Raw genomic sequence first — 22,972 nt, 5'->3', positions numbered from 1 at the left:
CCGAGACATTTACACTGTCCCTATAACGTCTTAAAGGACTCCTACATGTCTTGAACAACCTTCTCAAGGCTCCAGACAACCTCTTCATTGACCACAGGACCTTCTTGAACTTCTTCAAGGACCCCAACATCTACAAACATCTTAAGAACATAAAGTCTGACCTCTGCAACCTACCCAAAGACGCCTACATCCTTCTTAGGAGCTCCTACGCTTCTTCAACAACCTTCTGAAGGCTCCAGACAACCTCTTCATTGACTACAGTGTCAATCAGAAGCTCATTACTGATTCAGTGACTGCTAAACCCTCTTCAAGGAACACCTAGAAACACCTCAAGGGCATCCATAAAGTCTGCAACCTACCTAAAGATGCCTGCATCCTTCTTAGGAGCTCCTACATTTATTCAACAGCCTTCTCAAGGCTCCAAACAACCTCTTCCTTGACTACAGTGTCCTCCAAGACCTTCTTGAACTGCTTCAAGGACCCCAACACTAACAAATACCTCAAGAACATAAGGTCTGACCCATGGAACCTACCTAAAGATGCCTACATCCTTCTTAGGAGCTCCTGCATTTCTTTAACAACCTTCTCAAGGCTCCAGATAACCTCTTCGTTGACCACCAGGACGTTCTTAAACTTCTTCAAGGAGCCCAACACTGACAAATACCTCAAGAACGTAAGAGCTGACCCATGCAAATTACCTAAAGACACCTACATCCTTCTTAGGAGCTCCTACATCTCTTCAACCTTCTCAAGGGCCCAGACAACCTCTTCATTGACCACAGTGCCAAACAGGACCTTCTTGAACTTCTTCAAGGACCCCAACACTAACAAACACCTTAAGAACATAAAGATGTCTACATCCTTCTTAGGAGCTCCTACTCTACTATGATGCTGCTTTGAGACACAGTGAAACAGGACGACTCTTCATCAAGTCATATTTTTAACTGTTTACTCACAGATTTTCTGTTTTTGTCACTTCCACAGCCGACAGTGAAGAGATGACAGTCCTCTTCCTCTTCCTCCTCCTCCTCTTCGTCGTCCTCAGCCCGGCGTCAGCGCTGGACTTTCGGTACCACAGTAACCGGGAGATGGAGCAGTACCTCCACCAGGTCAACGCCTCCAACCCGGACATTGCTCACCTGTACAGCATCGGCCGGTCGGTCCGAGGTAAGGACGCATCTTCTGTCTTCTGTTGTTTGATAAATGTCTTTAAGGGGGACAGTGACAGGTATTCATGAAGGTATTGGAGGTGTCTGGTCTAGGTGTCTTTATAATAACCCAATCAGCCATAAAATTATGACCACTGATTATCTGGTTTGTCATGACTCCTGTCAGTTGACGGGATGTGTTAGAGAAAAGAGTTGACGTTAGAAGTGGGAAAAATGTTCAAGTGGAGGAATCTGAGAGACGAGATAATGAGGAAGTGGAGGAACAAGAAGACAATGATGATGAAAAGGAGGGTAAGGATGAAGAGGAAAAGAAGCAAGAAGAGAAAGGGGGGAGGTGGAGGAAGAGGAGGAGGTAAAAACTAGTTCAAGGAAGGAGAAGAACCAAAGATAGGGTCATGGACCAAGAGTCATTGAGAACTGACACATGTTCCTAATATTTTGTCATGCTAAGCTAGGCTAACTAACAGAAACACAGAAGGACCATCCAGGTGAATCACTGCCTCCCTGACGCTGTTTCATCACCAGAACAGTCGTGATCTGGAGCAGGACATTCACCGGTGTACCTAATGTTTTGGCAGACATAGCTGAAAGTTTCTGCAGCGTGAAAGGTGGACATAAACGGGATAGGGGACAAGGGGGAGGGGGTTAATGATGAAGTGTCAGGTGTCAGGTCGCTATGGCAACCAGGACACTGACCGTGATCGTATGACGGGACAGCAAAAAAAAAAACTAAAAAACCTTGGTTAGTTTAATCTGGGACGTCTTAATCTGGCTCCACACACACACAGAGCTAATCTGAGCTAATCAGGGACACCAGCTGGCCCCCGTCCAACCTGAGTCATCCCATCTGTCTCCACTGAGACACTTTACCCCCTCAGGGCGCTGGGATGACTTCTACTGTTACTGTGTTAGTGTTAGCGTCCCGCTGAGGCTGCAGAGCTGCATTCATCCAGTCATAGAAGGGTTTCAGACGTTCACATGGAAACTCCTGCTCCACTTAAAAATATCCCTGAAGCTCCTGAAACTTTTGTTTGATTGTCTCCATTTTCTTGTTTCCAAATCAGCTTAATCCTCTAGTTAATAATTCTTCATCGAGAACTTGATTGAGAATAAACATCCTTGATTAAAATAAATTCATCTGGACCAAATTCAGAGTTTACGTTGCTCCAATAAACCAAAGTAAGATGATGTTTTCTGAGAACGTGCAGCTGCAAAATCTGAACATATATTTGATTTATTTCTCTTCTAGTTGCACAATCGTACCTTCTGCTCCTTCTTCTACTAATTCTACTTCTACTAGAGTTTATGAGGTACAAAAACTTTGCTCCAACAAACTAAAGTAAGATGAGAAGAAGTAAAATGATGATTAAAATTTAAAAAAAGGAACAATGCATGATATATTTCTGTTCTTCTTTGATTTTTAGATAATTAACAAAGACGTAGCTCAATGATTCAATAAATTAGTCTGTGAACTGAATAATTATCCTCTGCAGATCTTTCAGGCTGAATCAGAACATTTAAATCTTCACCCTATAGACACATTTCAGATTTGCTCTTGCAGCTGCACGTTTGTAGCTTCTACTCCTGAGTTAATTCATTTGAATACTGACTCATTTTCCTGTATCCAAACTAGCTTCGTCCTCAAGTTCAGAACTGTGTCCAATAAACTGTAGTACTGATGATACTAACAGCTCTAAACAATCAGATAATATTTCTGTTCTACTGAACTTTTAGACTTTTAACTAAGACATAGCTCAGTGGATTTTAAAACGTTAAAATCTGCGAAGTGAATATAACTCAACTAAAAATCGTCTTCAGGCTCCAAAACCAAAACAACGAGCTTAAAAGGCACTTCACTTCACCTTTAGCAAAGAAATACACAGATAAATATTATCTTTAAAAGTGTGAAAGGCAGATGCACTGGAGTTTGGGGCAAACTGTGCAGCTAGAAGTTGATAAACTATCTGACACAACTGGTTCATGGAGGAAACTGATTTATTGATTGAATTCAGATGACGTGTTTGACTACTGTTACCCTTCTGTCCATCACATTAAGCCCCGCCCACAAACGATCTGATTGGCCCGGCAGATCTTTGCAGGAGCAGAATCACTTCCCAACAGAGAGACTCCAGACCACCTTTCCACTGTTTTATTGGCTTCCTATAAAACACCAACTTTAAAATGTGTGGCAAAATGTGTGAACTAGCTAGCTAAAAGTAATGGATACATATTTGCAATAGCTGGCTAATCTTATTTGATACCTATCTGAAATAGCTAACTTAAAGCAACCAGTTGAAGTTGCTAGTTAAACATAATTGCTAAATGTTGGAAATGGCTAGCTAAAAGTAATGCATAAATATTTACAGTAGCTGGGTAGACTGATTTGAAGTAGTTAGCTTAATGCAACTAGTTGAAATAGCTAGCTGAAAGTTATTGATAACTATTTAAAATAGATAATGATAAACCATCTCCATCAACTCTCCGTCATGAACTTGTAGTGACTTACTTAGAACGTAAACGTATAAATTCTCTGTTTCCTCCCTCAGGTCAGAAGCTGTGGGTCTTGGCTCTGGGCATCAGTCCTCGCCATCACGTCATCGGCATCCCAGAATTCAAATATGTGGCTAACATGCATGGAAATGAGGTGAGAGGTTTAAGATTATGACATCCTTCCTGATATTGTGTAGGCGACTGGTCAAAAAATAGACATGGGCTGTGCCTGGTCTGGTCTAGGTGGGTGCTACATGTCTAAGTAACATCCACACCAATGAATGCCAGGTCCAGAAGTTTCCCAGCAGAACACTGAACTTCACAAGATGATTTAAATGTTATTCACTTCTCCTGTCAGTGGTCATAATGTTGTGGCTGGTTGTTGTATATATAGGCACATGAATGCGCTCGGCCACCCAGCCCTGGCAGAGGAACCCCTCCCTGTTAACAGGAAGCAAAGTCTAAAAAGAGACTAAAGAGTTCAACAAAAGCCATTCAGAAATCAAACACGGTGTTTTGTGTGCAGACGACAGAGTGTGTGGTGGCCGGTGTTTCTCTCCATTATCCTCAGATGAACGCTGATGAGTCGACAGTAAAAACATCTGACGACTTTATGAATCCAACAGACACAGAGAGAGCTTTAACAAAACAAAACAGAATAATGAGAGAAAATGATTTAACTGTCGTCAAACATTCATCAAACAGACGCCACAGGGAAGACGAGCATTAGTTTTATTGCCGATGTATAAATAGACTTTGTAGTAGACGTGCTTTTCTGTGCACAAAGAAAAGACTTTTGCATATTTTTATATTTGCAGGTATATGTTGGTTAATCCGTACTGAAATAACTCAAATACTGATATATTCTTAAAGTCTCTTTCACTTCAAAAGAAAAGATCAAAATATGATAAATTACAAATATTGTAAGTCAAATTGAATGCATTGAATGCAGTGAAAGAGAAGAACGATAAATGGAGTTATGTTCTTAAATCTTCATTAAAAGCGGCGTAACGGAAAACTCTCGGCCACCCCTGGTTGCCGCGGTGACCGAGGAGCGTGAAAGTCCAATGAAATGTCCTTAAATAGACAAGTCACGCTCGGACACACTCATTCACACACACACACTGGAGACGGCAAACAGGATCAGCGGAGTGTGTCGGTTTAGAAAAGAAACCGGCAGGAAAACACAAAAAACAAAGTCTTTTGACTGAATCCAGACACAGAAACGTCAGAAATTTAAGCTTAATGGAAAAGTTGAAAAGGTGTCGTGTAGCGTTTATTTGCTGTTGTGGGTGTTTATGTGAACAGCAAATAAGTTCCTGTATGATAAGAGTTTATTTCCCGTGAGGACGACAAACACTTTCAACTGCTTCGTTTACAGTGACAAGATCAAGAGATTACGTTATTAAAGAGGGCAGATATATTTTATGTTACTTCCCCATTGCAATAATTTGAATCCAAGGATATTCATACAAAGAGTGTCTCTGTGGTTGGCCATGGGAGCGATTGTGCACAAGTGATACTGAAACAACAGTTTGCGTTTAAAATATCCTATGTACAAATTGGGTGTAACAGAAAACGCAGTGTGTAAACAGAAACTAGCAGGACTAGTTTCAATAAAGACATAAAAACAATAATAAACCATTAAAATCATTTGCTACAGGTAAGTAACTGTTAAAACAGTTAGCTTACTTTTAGCTTCAAACATTTGACATAGCTAGCTAAAAGTAATGGATAATTGCATGAAGGATAATTGTTTAAAACAATTAATTCTATGTAAGGATTAGGTAGCTATAGGAAGTGAAACCATTTGAAATAGCTTGTCTAAATAACTATTTAAACAGTCAGATAAAAATTAACTCATAGGCCTTTGAAATAGCAATGGACACATGTTTGAAATAAATATCTTAAATGAATGTAACCATGTTTGAAATAGGGATATCTGTTTAAAATAGCAGGCTAAATTTATTGGCAGCAAACTGTTTTAAAGAGCTAACTAATGTAGCCTAATGGATGAACTGCAGAAATTGTGGTTCTTCACCTTTTTTCAGAAGTGTAAAATAATTAGCTTAGGGCGGGATGCTAAAAGCTAAACGTATCTGACAGTCAGTTCCCAAAACAAGTGCAGACTTGATAAAACAAAGTTTTCTACGACAGTTGGTTAATTGTAAACTGACTAACATCACTGATGACTTGATACGACATGTGAAGGGATGTTTGTAGTTCTCTAAATTGTGTTTAGCCAGCGAGGTCCGTGCATTCTTGGCGCATTAGAAACTGTGTTGCGTAGGAAATTCCATTGTACAGTACGTCCTCTGCTTGTCGGTGAATCAGAGTCCACAGAGTGAGGCCTGATGAGTGAGGACGTATCCTCCATCAACACCAGTCAGTCAGTCAGTAGCAGGAATGCAGTGTTCCTGCCTGGAAGATAAACCCCGCTGCCCCTGAGTATGTTAGTGATGTCAAATCAAACAGACGTGTTTAAGCACTGATTTAAATTAAAACAAATAACACACTCCTTTCACATGCATGTGACCAGCTTCCTTAGAGTCACGTCCATCTCCTTTCTCTTCTGTTGGACAGATTGATGAACTTCAGCACATACATTAACAATCCCCAGAGGGTGAATCCTGGTAACTTAGACGATACCCCGACCTTTTCTTGTAGCACTGCCACAGGGTTTGACAACCGATCGATGAACTGCCATTAGAAACATTCATGTTCCCGTCGGAACTAAAGAGATTCAGGGTGACTCAGTTTTCCTTTGGCTCTCAGGCTCTAGTGTCTTGGTTTGATGTGACGCTCTGATCCATCTCCACTTTCTAAACATCATCTTACGTCTGTTAATGCGCAACAACAAAGGCTGGTTTGAGCTTGTAAAAGGCCAACTATCCAGTGACTAATTAACCGAAGAGGTGGTAAGTATGATAAACACATTGTAGGCATGTTAACTTTTAATTTAAGAGCTTACTGTTTGCATTCTCAACTAAAGGAGAGTTTCAGAAGACTCATCCTCCCGTCTTTAGATCCGGTTGTTGGTTTTACTTGGGCGTTCAAGCCTTGGGATAGACTCACAAACGCCTTTTATTTACAAAAACAAAAACCTCTTGAATACCGCCGGGGTGTTGTCGACAAACTAAAGGGCGTGGCGAGGGGAAGCGAGGGAAGAGTTTCAGCAGGCGGCGGATGAAAGTAGAGCGATGGCCGGAGGCAGAGCCAGTCCTGACATGTGTGAATGTGAGCAGCTTCCTACTCAAACCTTTTCACCTCTCCCACCCTTCTCTCTTTCTCACTCCTGAGGATTTCATTCATTCATTCATTCATTCACAAAGCTGTTTCCATTCACTCTCTCTCCCCCTGGCTCCCAATAAGTCGACTGTCTCAGGGAAAAAACAAACCTCTGACTCATTTCCTGATCGTAGTTTAGTTCCTCACTGACTCTGGACATCACTTCCTCCTCTCCACAGCATGTTCACTTCTTCACTTCACTGTTTACATTTCCAATTGTGCTTCTATGTCTCTATGAGGAAGAGACATTTTAATAGAATAACGTCCTCTGGCGTCTGTCTCTGACGTGTCTAGCTCTGTTTTCCAGTAGTGTTTTGCACTACTTACTGTATATTTAGTAATATATGTGCATCTTGTTAGATTGTCAGGCCAAAAAAGAAGTCGTTACCTGGACGTAACTAATCAAATAGGTACGAGAATATATCAGAGTGTGGACAAGAATCTTGAATCATTTTTTAAAAACACTTCTGAAAGAGTTTTAACAGTTCCTTATGTCTTGGTGATGGTGACATCCTCAGCCTTGGACATGAAATGTCTAACACATCATTAAAAACTGGAAGGACAGTGGAGAACCATCGTCTTCCAGGACGAAACCAGCAATCACTTAAACGTTTGGTGAAATCAAATGGAAGAAAAACAACAGTAGAACCCAGGGCTATGTTTAATAGTGAAAGTAAGAACATTTCCACACGAACAATGTGAAGGGAACTCAAGGGATTGGGACTGAACAGCTGTGTAGCCTTAAGAAAACCACTAATCAGTGAGGCTAACTGGAAAAAAAGGCTTCAATTTGGACTCTGGAGCAATGGAAGAAGGTCATGTGGTCTGATGAGTCCAGATTTACCCTGTTCCAGAGTGATGGGGGCATCAGGGTAAGAAGAGAGGCAGATGAAGTGATGCACCCATCATGCCTAGTGTCTACTGTACAACCCTGTGGGGGCAGTGCTATGATCTGGGGTTGCTGCAGTTGCTCAGGTCTAGGTTCGGCAACATTATGTGTCCAAAGAATGAGGTCAGCTGACTACCTGAATATACTGAATGACCAGGTTATTCCATCAATGGATCATATTCCAAGATGACAATGTCAGGATTCATGGGGCTCAGATTGTGAAAGAGTGGTTCAGGGAGCATGAGACATCATTTTCACACATGGATTGGCCACCACAGAGTCCAGACCTTAACCCCATTGAGAATCTTTGGGATGTGCTGGAGAAGGCTTTGTGCAGTGGTCAGACTCTCCCATCATCAATACAAGATCTTGGTGGAAAATTAATGAAACAATAGATGGAAATAAATCTGGTGACATTGGAGAAGACTATTGAAACAATGCCACAGAGAATATGCTGGAATCAAAGCTAGTATTAGAGTGGGGGACCTTTTTATTTTGTCCAGGCATTTGTGTGGACAGCAAAAGAATAACTTGTTGAATGTTGAATTTAATCAGGAGAGAAAATTACATTTCATGAAAGTGTAAAACCGAACACTTATTGTTTTTACCCAAATTAACCAGAGAAACACGTCTGTGAAGGTTCATGGTGCATCCAAAGAAACAAACAATCTATAGAGATTTCTATATTTTATACTTCTTAACTTAAGTTTCTTTCTTACCACCTAAGTTGTTGACTCTGAGCCCTGCACAAGATTTCCAGTGTGCCTGGACTGTTGGTTTATGCACAAATGGCCAATAAAGAACCTTGAACCTTGAACGTTGAACAATCTGAAATGAGGACAGCTGGGCTGGACTTTTAGAGATTCTTGAAGACATTTTCTTCATGTAGTGCCTTCAGTTCTTGGTTGGGGTCACGTTGGGGCCATTAATGGTTCACTAGAGTATAATTCATCAGGGAAAACAGTCTGTTAGAACCAAAGACTTGAATGAAACACCTGAAACATGCTGCTTGTCAACAGGCAATAAGGGAGTAGTAGTGAGGCCCTTGAGGGAAGTTTTTAGTGACTGTAGGAGACGACCTTAAGACAAAGTGATTGATGTGACATAGCTACGCAAATTAAATCTTGTAAAGTGTCGCGTTCACAACTCCTAAACGTAGTTAAACATGACAATAATTCTAAATGAAAAGGAGCTGTCCCCCTGGGCGTGAAGAATTAAATAAAAAACAACAGCTAGATGAATGAATGAAACTATGAGGAAGAGACATTTTAATAGAATAACGTCCTCTGGCTGTCTCTGTCTCTGACGTGTCCAGCTCTGTTTTCCATGACGTCAGCCTCTACCTTCAGGCAACTTTGTTCTTGTCGAGAGTCGCAGAGTTTTGAAATCACAGAACGTTTGCGCCATTAAAAATTAACTTCAGTTTTATTTGTATAGTGTCAATAACGATATTAATGTCTCAGGTAGCGACAGACTGGGGCGCCGAAAAGGGGGGGTAAAGGAGACGGATTCTAGGGGCCCATGATTGAGGGGGGCCCAGAGAGGCCCCTAATGATGATGAAATTATAATACAGAAAAGATAATGACACTAAGTTATTAACTAACATATAATCACAAATGTTTTATTTTCAATGTCCTGGTAACAATAACTTTATTTGTTTTGGAAACATCAACGCCTGCAGGGCCCCCCTCTATTTATGTAAAATGGTTCAGTCCGACTGGATCAGCTGTTTGTCACACAGAGCCACAGCGGGCAATGAGGAGGAGACGGCAGTATGCCTCAAAAATCAGGCAGCCAAAAAAGAAAAGAAAAGAAATTAAGAGAGGAGAAGGAGTTGAAGGGTCAACAATATGTCACCCAGTATTTTAAAAAAAGGCGGGTTTGTTAGTTGTGGTGGAAAGTTATGGAATATTAACTTTCTCCCTGTCTGTGGTCTATAAGCTAGCTCACTTTTCTCACCATGTTAGCTCAAGAAAACTCTGGATTTTTACATTTTACTGCTATATTAGTTGAATAATCAATCCAGTCAAACATTTATCAAGCTGTTCTTATTCAATAATAGTTGATCTCCCCTCTGTCAAAATGATGCCTCATTGGTAATGGTAATGATAGTCAAAAATACCATTAAAATGCATAATTATATGTAAAATAGCATCAGAAAAATTCGCCGCTGTGTTGGGGGGCCCTGTAAAGATTCTTTTCATGGGGCCCAAAATCCCTAGCGGCGCCCCTGGCGACAGAACCCAGAGCCTGAAAACTCCACGGACATACGTCTGAATAAATCATACATCTAAGAAATAAGAAGACAATATAAAGCTGATGTGTGATACGTGAGGGATTGCTAATGTATGCTAAATGTAGAAATGTTTAGTTGGTTTACACAGAGCGCTCACAAAGAAAGAAATAGGAGCTAGAAGCTGCAGGAGAGTAATTAGAGGATAGGTGCTCAGTGCACCCTCCCCCAGCAGCCTAGGCCCATAGCAGCATCACTAAGAGTCACATTTCTGATCCTCTTCTCTTCTGTGTCGTCGTTTTTTTTATTTCTAGGTTCTCGGCCGGGAGCTGCTGCTCCAGCTGATCGACGACCTGGTGCGTGGTTACCGCAGCAACGAAACATGGCCGCTGCAGATGCTTAGAAACACCCGCATCCACATCCTGCCCACGATGAACCCCGACGGCTTCGACGACTCGGACACGGACTGTGTCTTCAGCCAGGGCAGGTACACAAACGTACACCTCCACACCACCGGACCGAGTCGGATTATTCTTCATCATCTTCTTGTTCTTGTTCTTCTCTCATTTCTTCTTCTACTTCTCCTTTTTCTTTGGCTTCTGCTTCTTCTTCGTCTTCTCCCACAGTACTCTCATTTCTTCTTCTACTTCTGCTTCTTCTTCTCTCATTTATTCTTCTACTTCTTCTGTTTCAGGCTGTTTTTGTTCTTCTTCTGCTTCTTTTTATTCTCTTCTTCTACAGTACTCTTCTTTCTCCTGTTGCTGCTTTTTCTTCTACGTGTTCTTCTCTTGTTTCTTTTTCTACTTCTGTTTCTGGTACTTTTTGTTCTTATTCTGCCTCTTCCTCTACTACGGTACTCTCATTTCTTTTTCTTCTTCTTCCTCTTTTACTTCTCTCATTTCTTCTATTTCTGTTTCTTTTTGTTGTTGTTGTTGTTCTTCTCTCATTTCTCCTTCTACTTATTCTGTTTCTGGTTCTTTTTGTTCTTCTTCTGCTTCTATTTCTTCTCTTCTTCTACAGTAATCTTCTTTCTCCTGCTGCTTCTTTTTCTTCTTCTTCTACAGTACTCTCATTTCTTCTTCTTCTTCTTCTTGTGTGTGTTATAATTAATAGTAAACTGAAGGCACGATGATGACAAACGTCCCAGATCTAAAACATTTCCAGCTCTTTTCGCTCCTCCGCCTCCTCCAGTTGTTTGGTTCTCTTGTTTCCAGCATATGTGGAATATGTGTACATCCAATTCTAAATCACAGCTAAACGCTCCACACTCTTTATCTGTGCAGGTTGCGTCTTTTTCCAGGGTCAAAGTATTAAATTACAGTGTGTCATGTCATCCATTATTTCATCTAGAACCATGTTAAGGTTTCCAGAGGGAGGTTTTCTGTGTCTTTCAGGTCAAACACCCAAATAAGACTTCAACAATAACATAACGGATAATTTAGTGAAGACTAAACTGAGCGACTGTCCGACGCCCAAAACACCTTGATTATCAGGAAGCCATGTTAGATCTGTATCACACAAACACACGGTCACAGTTTAAGCCTTTAATGATCTAATTATGTGTGTTTTGGCTTCTTGTGTTTCTGTTGAGACTCTTGTGTCGTTGTGTCTCTTGTGTTAATCTCGTTGTGTCGGTGTGTTCTCAGTCTGAGGAGTCGTCTCGCTGTAGACGTTGACTTGAGTTTGTGTGTGGTCTCTTTCCAAAACCTTCGAAGGAAACGAGTCTCTGAAAGTCAATGAGGATTCTGGTTCTTCCTCTTCTACTGCTACTACTTCTTTTCTGCATCTTCTTTTTTGTTCTTCTTCCTCTGTCCTTTTCTTCTTCTGAACACTTTCCAGTTATATAATTCTTCTTCTTCTATTGTTGTTTCTTCTTTTTCTTCTTCTGCTTCTCTTTGTTGCTTTGTTTTTTGCTTCATCCTCTGTATTCTTCTTCTACTACTACTTCTTTTCTCAACTTCTTTTTTCTTCTTCTTGCTCTCTTATTTCTTCTTCTGCTGCTTCTTTTCTTCTTCTTATGAACACTTTCCAGTTGGATGACTCTTCTTCTTCTTCTCTTTCTCTTTTTTGTTTCCTCTACTTCTGTTTCTTCTTCTTCTTCTACTACTACTACTACTTCTTTTCTACATCTTCTTGTTTTCTTCTTCTTGCTCTTTCATTTCATCTGAACACTTTCGAGTTGGATGATTCTCCTTCTTCTTTATCTTCTTCTTCTGTTTTTTCCTCTTTTTTGTTCCCTCTGCTTCTTCTTCTTCTATTGTTTCTTCTTCTCTGGCACACTTTCCATTCGGGTGATAGTGGTGATGATGTAATAGAGACCTGTACGTCTTGTTCTCAGACGTCTCCTTCCTGTTTTTGTATCCTATATTGATTCCACCATCGTCCCAGTTTCCTCCCAGACTGAACATGAAGATGATTTATTAAACTCTTCACTGCTCGTCTAACCAGGACATCTACCTGTTCATTCCTCTCAGTGCCAACATGATAAATCATCATTACAAGATCTGTTCCGACTCCTGATGAAGTTCACTCGTTAACATACGAGACTAAATGTTTGTCTAAAAGCCAGAGGACACGGACAAATAATAAATAAGGACATGAATAAGACGCCGTGCTCAGATCTACGGCGGGAACCAAACCCACGATCAGATGATCAGTTTTCAGCTGCTGCGACTTTCTCTGGCGTCTTTATTTAAGCAGCTGCTGTTTAAATAAAGACCCACTCACTTCCTGGAATCGACGGGGGATCGTGGGAAAGCGTTTCCAGAGCGGCTGCCTTGCTCAAGGGTTGGCGTGGCGGCAGCTGGACCCGCATTCGGTTTCGGTTTATAACGTTTCCCAGAGGCCAGAGTGAAGATGGGACGTTTCCTGTTGACGGCACAACGTCAGCTTGAGTGAACGTGTGACAGACGCCTCGTAAATGAAGTTTGACTGATTGATTCCTGTTTGTTTCTGTCAGGTTCAACCACAACGGCGTCGATCTGAACAGGAACTTCCCCGACGCCTTCGCCGGTATCCGAGGGCAACGGCAGCTCGACGAGGAGAGCAGGGAAGCGGAGGTGGCAAACGTTAAATTAAAGAAACGTTTATTAAATGTTAGAAGTTAGATGTTTGAGAAACTAGTTTATTATTAGAGATGTAAATAAGGAGGATTCTGATTGGCCGGTTGTGTGTCATGTGTTCCAGGTGAAAGCTGTGATTGGCTGGTTGAGGACAGAGACTTTTGTTCTCTCTGCTAACCTCCACGGAGGAGCAGTGGTGGCCAGTTATCCTTACGACAACGGCAACGGAGGTCAGCACACACACACACACACACACACACACACACACACACACACACTCTCGTACTCGGTGGTCGACGTGTGTTAGTTTTTCTTTCCTTTACATGAAAGTGTGACACAGAGACAGGAAGCTGCCTCTTATCGTCCCATAAATACACAAGAACAGCTGAGCACGCTGACCTCTGACCTCTGACCTCTGTTCACGTAAGAAGTCATGAGATCTGGTCTGGGTCCACATGTGGAGGTGGTCTGGGACACACACTGAGTCCTGGGTCACATTAAAGACCACCTACTCATCCTTCCTTCATTCCTTCGTTCTCTTTCTTTCATTCTTCCTTCCCTTTTTCTTTCCTTCTCCTCTCTCCTCGCTTCCTTCCCTTCTTCTTTCCTTCCTTCCTACCCTCCTTCTTTCCATCCTTCCCTCTTCCCTTCCTTCCTTCCCTCTTCCCTTCCTTCCTTCCCTCCTTTTCTTTTTTCTTTCCCTCCTTCCTTCCTTCCTTCTTTTTTCCTTCCTTCCTTCCTTCCCTCCTTCTTTCCTTCCTTCTTCCTTCCTTCCTTCCTTCCTTCCTTCCCTCCTTCTTTCCTTCCTTCTTTCTTTTTCTTTCTTTCCTTCCCTCTTTCCTTCCTTCTTTCTTTTTTCCTTCCTTCCCTCCTTCCTTCCTACCCTCATTCTTTCCATCCTTCCCTCTTCCCTTCCTTCCTTCCCTCCTTTTCTTTTTCCTACTCTACATCTTTCCTTCCTTCAGGCTTTCCATTCTTTCCTCTTTCCTTCCTTCTTTCTTTTTTCTTTCATTCCTTCCTTCCTTCCTTCCCTGTCCAGGTTAAACAGGTCCAGGTGTGAACACTGATCTGGTCTCTAGAGTCCGGGTTAAACAGGTCCAGGTGTGAACACTGATCTGGTCTCTAGAGTCCGGGTTAAACAGGTCCAGGTGTGAACACTGATCTGGTCTCTAGAGTCCGGGTTAAACAGGTCCAGGTGTGAACACTGATCTGGTCTCTAGAGTCCGGGTTAAACAGGTCCAGGTGTGAACACTGATCTGGTCTCCAGAGTCCAGGTGTGAACACTGATCTGGTCTCTAGTGTCCAGGTTAAACAGGTCCAGGTGTGAACACTGATCTGGTCTCCAGAGTCCAGGTGTGAACACTGATCTGGTCTCTAGTGTCCAGGTTAAACAGGTCCAGGTGTGAACACTGATCTGGTCTCTAGAGTCCAGGTTAAACAGGTCCGGGTGTGAACACTGATCTGGTCTCTAGAGTCCAGGTTAAACAGGTCCGGGTGTGAACACTGATCTGGTCTCTAGAGTCCAGGTTAAACAGGTCCAGGTGTGAACACTGATCTGGTCTCTAGAGTCCAGGTTAAACAGGTCCAGGTGTGAACACTGATCTGGTCTCTAGAGTCCAGGTTAAACAGGTCCAGGTGTGAACACTGATCTGGTCTCTAGAGTCCAGGTTAAACAGGTCCAGGTGTGAACACTGATCTGGTCTCTAGAGTCTAGGTTAAACAGGTCCAGGTGTGAACACCGATCTGGTGTCAGTCCACATGTGGAGGTGGTCTGGGACACATGTGACCTCCTTCCTTTGGTAGTGTGAACACACAATGAGTCCTGGGTCACATTAAAGACCACCGACTCAACAGGGCTGATCTGAGGAAGAGGAGTTTAACTCATTCATTCAACCACTAGTAGAAATGATCACATGAATCAGTGATGTCTGTTCCTTCGTGCTGTATTTATACTGGAGCTGTATTTTAGTAAATCTGTGTTACTGCGCCCTCTGCTGGCAGCTACTGACGCTGCACCGTTGGAGAGATTAAAGCAGTAACTCTCTGAACTTGTACAAATAAAAACTTAAACTCTAACATTTATGTGGTTGTGTGGGAGGAAGTAGTCGCAGCAATCATGAACAATCAGAAAAGTTAATGAATACTCAGGATGCAACATGAAAACAAGGTTAAAGGAAATACTTTGTCAGAGTTTTATCGCTTTAGTTTGCTGTTCATGGCCTCATTCAGACCTTCTGTTTACATCCGTCCTGAGCTAATCGGATCACAAGTGTCCAGCTTTACCTGGTAACCTTAATATAAATGTGTCTCCACATGCGTCCCCAGCCAGCACTTGAGATCTGATCTCAGTTTGTGTGTCTGTAAATCAGCAGCGCCATCATGTGGTCAGTAGAATATTGTACCAGCTGCTGTCTCTAATGGATCTCTACCTACCGCTGGATCAGAACCATCAACAGCTGCTGGTTGACTTGGAGACATGATCCAGGGTTCAGATTAATGACGTGTCCTGGATGTGTTCACACCTGGACTTTAACCCATTCAGGCCTAAACACTCTTCTGTAAACCCCCTCTCAAAACCTGAGGTTTTTCAAAATATGTCAACGCTTACTAAAACCTTAATTTCTCAGGCTCTGTAGCAGATAAAAACATGAGATAGAAAGCATTTGACAGCTTACTTCTTTGGCTTTCAACTTGACTGACTTGCTAGGGCATAATCTTCAAATGCATTTTTTTTAAAAATCAATAAACACCAAACATTTTTAAAATTTTGAAAATCAGTAAAGATCTATTTTTTCAATTACTTCGTCAATATCACTTCCTTCACTTGAGTCAGCCGTGACGGATCGCTAGCACGGTGTTTAAAATTTTCGACCAAAACATACTCCACGTGTAGGCTTATTTCGACCAATCACAAAGCGTTTTATTAGTCACATGAGTTTAAAAAAAATCCCTAAGCATCTCTGTCACTCACCCCAAGAATATTTCAGCCAATCACAGTGCATATAATTGGCCATGTGCCTCGAAAAAGACGACAACGCTCAAAATGACACAGACGCGTTTGCCGGCCTTAATGGTAACTACGCATAGATGCGTGATCCGGTCTTAAAGGTAAACACGCACAGATGCGTGATCCGGTCTGAATGGGTTAAGGTGGACACTTGTGATCAGATCGCCCAGGATTGATAAAACAAAAAGGACAAAGAGAGCATTAAACCGTATTAACATTTCTGTTCTGATTTCACCTCAACAGGCAACGAGCTGGTGGGCGGGGCCAGCGTGAGCCCCGACGATGACGTGTTCATTCACCTGGCCAAGGCGTACTCTGACAACCACGCCTCCATGCACCAGGGGGACGTCTGCAAAGACAGCCCAGTCTTCCCGGGGGGCATCACCAACGGGTACCAGTGGTACCCTCTCATAGGTCGGCATCCCAGAATAACTAACTAATAAATAAATGTGAAGTTAGCTTTACTGTTAGCCTAGCTTAGCATAGACAATATCCAAGGACAAAATCTCACTAATTATATTGTATTTGTTTTTAAATTCATTGAATAAAGTGGAAGAGGAGCTTAACTCGTTCATTAGAGAGTCTTTCCATCTTGTTCCAACATCTGGATCATGTCTCCAAGTCAACAACCAGCTGTTGATGGTTCTGATCCAGCGGTAGGTAGAGATCCATTAGAGACAGCAGCTGATGATGGCGCTGCTTATTTACAGACACACAAACTGAGATCAGATCTCAAGTGCTGGCTGGGGACGCATGTGGAGACACATTTATATTAAGACCAGGTGGAGACACAGGGACTTAGAGATGGACAGGAAGGTCTTCTCCTGAGATGTAAACCCATGTTTGCTGAGCATCAGTCACAGACAGACAGTCCTGTCAGACTCTGAGACGTTCCCGCTCATCATCTCTGACAGCAGTAATCAGACCTGCCTCATAAAGACGTTGTCAGGCTCTATAAACTCGTTTTCAGGAATCTGTTTCCTTTACGGCAGCGAGACACGTGTTCTGAGTTCTGGGAAGCTCGTTCAGCTGAAACATGATGAGGAGCTGCTGTGTGCTCATCACTCACGCTGCCTCCTCTGGTTTCCTGCAACCAGACATGAACTATTCATGTTATCACAGAGGAGACTTCATTCTGGTCGTGTCCGTTCATAACTGGCTTCCTGGCTAGCAATAACAAGCTAGCTGGGAGGTAGAGAGAATGTTTGTTGATGTCTGTTTGTTTGTTCTTTGAGTCCGTATCTAAACTCTTTATTACTTTATTTACAGGCGGGATGCAGGACTACAACTATGTGTGGGCTCAGTGTTTGGAGATGACTCTGGAGGTGTCCTGCTGCAAGTATCCTCCAGCAAAAGAACTTCCTGCTCTGTGGAACGACAACAAAAGAGCTCTGAAGTCCTACATGGAGCAGGTCCACCTGGGTCAGTACCTGGTCGGACCCTGTCATCTGTCTGTTAGTGTTCTAGACTCAACATTTCCATCATATTTCTGTATCTCTGTCTTTTCACCTGGAAAGGCTGTGACACTCTTAGCAACAGGTGGCCATTTCCTTCCCGGCCTTCCAGCTAAGCTCTTCATAGCTTCCCAGACTCCCAGCTAATAGTAGCTCTCCCTAGCTTGCTAGCTTCCCAGCTAATAGTAGCTCTTCCTAGTTCCCTAGCATCCCAGCTAATAGCAGCTCATTCCTAGCTTCCTAGCCTCCCAGCTAATAGTAGCTCTTCCTAGCTTGCTAGCTTCCCAGATTCCTAGTTTCCTAGCATCCCATCTAACAGCAGATCCTTCATAGCTTCCTAGCCTCCCAGCTAATAATTGCTATTCCTAGCTTCTTAGCCTCTCAGCTAATACTAGCTCTTCATAGCTCCTAGCCTCCCAGCTAACAGTAGCTCTTCCTAGTTTCCTAGCATCCCAGCTAATAGCAGCTCCTTCCTAGCTTCCTAGCCTCTCAGCTAATACTAGCTCTTCCTAGCTTCCTAGCCTCCTAGCTAATAGTAGCTCTTTCTAGCTCCCTAGCCTCTCAGCTAATACTAGCTCTTCCTAGCTTCCTAGCCTCCCAGCTAACAGTAGATCTTCCTAGTTTCCTAGCATCCCAGCTAATTCTAGCTCTTTGTAGCTTCCTAGCCTCCCAGCTAATAGTAGCTATTCCTAGTTTACTAGCCTCCAAGCTAATAGTAGCTGTTCCTAGCTTCCCAGCCTCCCAGCTAATACTAGCTTTTCGTAGATTCCTAGCCTCCTAGCTAATTGTAGCTTATTCATAGCTTCCTAGACTCTCAGCTAATAGTTTCTTTCCTCCAGAACCTATTTTCCATCTGATTGTTGTCTGTAGTCTTTGTGCTGCGTTCAAGTGCACCGTTTTGGTTCAGACACAGAAGACGTGAGGCGGTTTTACCTGTCTCACTCTGCACCTGTCTGTTCTGTTAGTCTACCTGTCCTTCTACTGTTTCTCTGCCATAATGACCTGAATCCTTAACCAGACATTATATCTTTATCACCCATGTGAATGTTTGTTTGCCTTCAGGGGTCAAAGGTCGCGTGTTCGATAGCTCAGGCGTGCCGGTGCAGAATGCAGTGGTGGAGGTCAAAGGTCGCAGGAATATGTGTCCATTCAAAACTGACCGCAACGGGGAATACTACAGACTGCTGCTACCTGGATACTACAACTTTACAGTAAACACACGTTTGTCTTTTTATACTTAGATGAACGGCAACACTTCAGCCCTGAATATATACAGCCTTATATAAACCAGGTCTTAAACTTCAAACAGCTCAGATGATAAACCAGACTGAAATGTCCTCATAGTGCTTTAGTGTCCCCGTAACGATGGTATAAAACAGACACATAGTGACACAGTGACCTCTAGTGGCCATAACTTAAAATATCTGCAGTTAAAATCAGAATCTGACTTTCTTTTTGTACATAAACATTTTAAACAATAGAAATACTCTATAATAATTTCAATGATTGTCACTAAAGATAACTTAATGAGTTAGCCTCATGCTAACTTTAGCTAAAGTCAGAAGTGGTTTTTCTGTGGCTGTAAGTTGTAATCAAAAACATATTCACTCTGATAAATCAACATGGTGGAGTAGCATTTATTATCACTCAGTAAAGCAGTAGTTAAATCCAAGCTGCGAAAGCTAACTAGCTTAGCAGAGGAGCAACAACTGTATTTAGTTTTGGTGTAAAGGCTCCTGGTCCTACGATTTTTTTATTTGTAAATAATAATCCTTTATCATTACGTCTCAGTGAGGTTTCAGGTATTTTTTAACGGCTATAAAACATCGTAATCATGCAAACAGACACAAAATGGCGTCGTCAACATTGGTTGCTCTAAACTGTTACGCTCCGATCTCTTTCATTGACAGGTGTCTTACCCAGGTCACAAGGTTTTGACGGAGACTCTTAACGTCCCTCACGGTCCCAGTCGCTTCTCCGCCCTGAGGTACGACTTCCTGTTGCAACGCATCGCCACAACAACTGGCTCCACCCAATTTAACCCCACCAAAGCTAGCATCACCCCTCCCTGTAACTACACGTTACACCAGGAGGGGGGCGTCTCCGGGGTGACGTGGAGCAGACTGGCTATGGGGCTCAGTCTGGTGGCGGGTTTACGATTCCTGATCGACTGAGGCAGACCCTGTGGACAGAGGGACATTCGGTTTGATTGACCCGCTGGACTGTCTCTGAGCACCAAAACAAAATCAAACATTTCTGAAGGGACAGTTTGACGTCTAAAGTTTGGGTTTGCCAAAAAAAAAATCTTAATCTGGGGTCAAAAGGATGAAATGAACCACAGTGGTGGTCTCAGCAGTAAGAGGCACAGTGAACCTTAATGGGATGTCCTCAAAAATGTTGAGGGTGTAAGAGATTATTTGCAGGTTTAATACGCGTTTTTTTTTTCAGCAGTAAATAACAGAATGAATTATGGCTGGATTCCAGTCAGCTGATTCAGTTTCAGGGTTGTTCATGCTTCCGTCCACAGTTAATGAATTTCTATCCTCTACATTAGTTATATGAAAAGTAGGAGTTGGTTTGTTGAGCTAAACAGCAGGAGGCGCTAATTTAGGTGCAATTAATTGATTCCAGAATGAAAGAGTATTAAGAGACGATGTCATGGAGAGAGATCCAAGCGTAGCTTAGACTGTGAAATATTTAAATAATCGTGACAGATTTACTCCACACTGATCAGATGTTTTCATCTTTCTTTTCTTTTTTGGAAGCTCTTTTTTATCGATACGCTGAAATATTCTTTTTCTGATTGTTGGTGTTCTCAGTCTTAGCTTCTTGTTACTTAAAATGTTATTAACATCTTGATTTTTCTTATACAACAACTGAAAATATCTGCTGCGCAACACCTCTACAGGCTAAGAGCTAACTTTATAGCGAGCTAGTCACAAGGCCTTACTAACCAACTTGTGCCTCAGGACAAATATTGTGTGTTCACACACTAAACAGCGAAAAACACCATTGCTAGAATGCTAATATACTAAGGCCAGCAACATGTTAGCATGAACATGTCACATTGGCAAAGCTAGCTAGCCGTACAGTTTTTAATAATTATTCCATATTTTGTGACACACTTTATATTCCGTTTATGGAGGTATTCAGCTATTGGTGCACAACAGCTAGCACATTAGAGGCTAGCATCTTCTGTTTTTGGACTTCCTGGCTCAGGATAAATGTTTGTGTGTTCACACAGGTGTGCATGACTGAATGACCAACCACCATTGCTAGAAAGCTAATACACTAACGGCTAGAAACATGTTAGCATGAATTTGTCACATTAGCAAAGCTAGCTTGCTAGCTTGCTAGCTCACTAGTCACGCAATAATTTCATACCTTTTGCATAATCATATTTTGTGATGCAGTTTATATTCCGGTTGTGGATTAACATGTGGAATATACTTAACTTTTGGTGCAACACAGCTAATAAGTTAGCTGTAGCATGGCAGTAAAATATTTAAATACTGTTGTGACTGAGATACTAATGTAGAAAAGACTTAAAAAATCTCATAAGAAGTGGGAAAAAAAGTATTATGGATGTTTTTATATTTATAAAAAAAAAAAAAGCCTGATTTTATAAACTTAGAACAGGTTTTAAATCTGGATCTGCCTTCTTTAAGAAAGACAGCTGAGAGTTTGTTTTGTTTAAAAGCTTCACTCCTGCAAGGTTTTAGTTTCTTTAGATGCTCCGGACCGTAAAGGAGCGAGAAGAAGATTTATTTTGTCTGTAATTTTATATGTGAGGACGAGCACTTTAAAATTAGCACTTGCAGCGACTGAGAGCTGTTTTTAGAAACGGTCGCATTTAGACGACGTTGCAGTGGTCGACGGTGGAGGTTACGGAGACATGAGCTGTGAAATGAAGCGATTCATGAGTTCATGCTTTCATCCTTTCTGCTTATTCAGTGGATCCCAACCTGTGTCTTATTTTGTTTTTGGTGGCTAAAATAATCATAGAGGAATGATTGTTATTTTGACCTGTCTTGAATTTGTTGACGGTTTGACACCAGACGTTAAATCTGTTTGAGTTTCATTGCTTTTAACTTCACAATAACACAACTTCTTCTTCTACTACTACTACTAATAAGCATGCAATGCTCATTTATAATAATTAACCTGCAAAATTAAAGGATAGTAGGAGATAAAAAGAGAAAATACTAAAAGAAATGTAAAAAAAAGTCTGACACATAGAAAAAAAAGGTTAAATTTGCTCAATAGCACCACCTGCTGGCAGAAACTGTATTGCACATATATGTCAACTGATTTAAATTCAGAACAACAAACAGTAACAGGGAATTTTATTATCTCTGATGTTTATTGTCACCAATAACAACCTTATAATTGCAGAACATGCTTTTTATTCCAGTATTAAATTAATCCAGGAAGATCTTGTTAGCTAGATTGCTCAGATTGTACTTCCTGTTTCCAAAACGTAAAGCATGTCTTCCTTTAAAGGAGTACAGGCTGGGAACTAGAGCTTTAAATGACGTCAGGGAATCAAACCTGTGACCTCCATTAGTGAGTGGAGCTCATGTATCCGTACACCACTTATATTTATATACACATAAAACAGACTACGTGGATCCAGTTCAAACCCTCAGGACTGTAACTCAGAGGCCTTCTACGCTCCCTCAACTTCTTGCCAAATGTTTTTCTACTTTTGTACTCTTTGTATTTTTAAATGTCGCTTTGTTAAAATAACCGTCTTGTGCCACGTTGTGACTGCCGGCTTCAGTCACAGCTCAGAGCTCGTTCTAATGTTTTTACCTTTCGTCTGTTTCCGGCCTCTTTGAAGGAAATATTCTCTGATTAAAGAAAAAAAAAATGAAACGTTGAACCGTGATAGTTGTGTTGGTCGTTTCTCTGGGAGCTTCGAACTTCAGTTTATCGTCATTAAAACTTTGTTTGTCTGCTTGGTTTGGTCTTTACACCAAGAAATAAATGAACAATTAGTTATGTTCAATCAAAAAAAAAATTAAAAAAAGATTATGAGATGTTAAAATTGTTCAAAGAAAGAAAACATTTTTATGTATATTTTCTAAATAAGGGTAAAGATAATACCATCAGAAAAGAGTATTTTAAAATTGGAAAATTGGAATTGACTGGAAGACTGGACATATTTATATAGAACACAGACACACATTATATTAGTATTTGTTATATCTATCTATCTATCTATCTATATGTATATATATATATATATATATAATTGTGACTTTTGACTTGTGGAGGTTTTGACAGATAGAGAATATACAGATTTATTTTAATTATTTTGTATGTTTTTTATATATATATATTCATTTAGAATAATAATGATACTTTTCCACAATT

At 41.4% G+C, this 22,972-nt stretch overlaps 1 protein-coding gene across 1 annotated transcript; it reads left to right on the top strand.

Moving 5' to 3' along the window:
• The first annotated feature begins 597 nt into the window (after window positions 1–597).
• cpm (carboxypeptidase M) lies at window positions 598–22,303 on the top strand. Its single transcript, XM_084573444.1, has 9 exons — window positions 598–1,167; window positions 3,716–3,813; window positions 10,385–10,557; window positions 13,030–13,129; window positions 13,257–13,362; window positions 16,383–16,553; window positions 17,409–17,561; window positions 18,656–18,804; window positions 19,504–22,303. The coding sequence occupies exons 1-9, from the start codon at window positions 999–1,001 to the stop codon at window positions 19,765–19,767; spliced, it is 1,383 nt and encodes a 460-aa protein (XP_084429570.1). The 5' UTR covers window positions 598–998; the 3' UTR covers window positions 19,768–22,303.
• The last annotated feature ends 669 nt before the right edge of the window (window positions 22,304–22,972 follow it).

Source organism: Chelon labrosus, assembly GCF_963514085.1.
Source record: "Chelon labrosus genome assembly, chromosome: 23".
Classification (NCBI taxonomy): domain Eukaryota; kingdom Metazoa; phylum Chordata; class Actinopteri; order Mugiliformes; family Mugilidae; genus Chelon; species Chelon labrosus.
The sequence above is the reverse complement of the archived record's forward strand: the minus strand, read 5'-3'. Positions and strand labels throughout refer to the sequence as shown.

Excerpts from the sequence above, each read along its gene's own strand:
- cpm (XM_084573444.1), top strand. The coding sequence starts at position 999 with ATGACAGTCCTCTTCCTCTTCCTCCTCCTCCTCTTCGTCGTCCTCAGC. Across the intron at positions 13,130-13,256 it reads AGGAGAGCAGGGAAGCGGAG|GTGAAAGCTGTGATTGGCTG; the intron begins GTGGCAAACGTT and ends CATGTGTTCCAG. Across the intron at positions 18,805-19,503 it reads CTGGATACTACAACTTTACA|GTGTCTTACCCAGGTCACAA; the intron begins GTAAACACACGT and ends TTTCATTGACAG.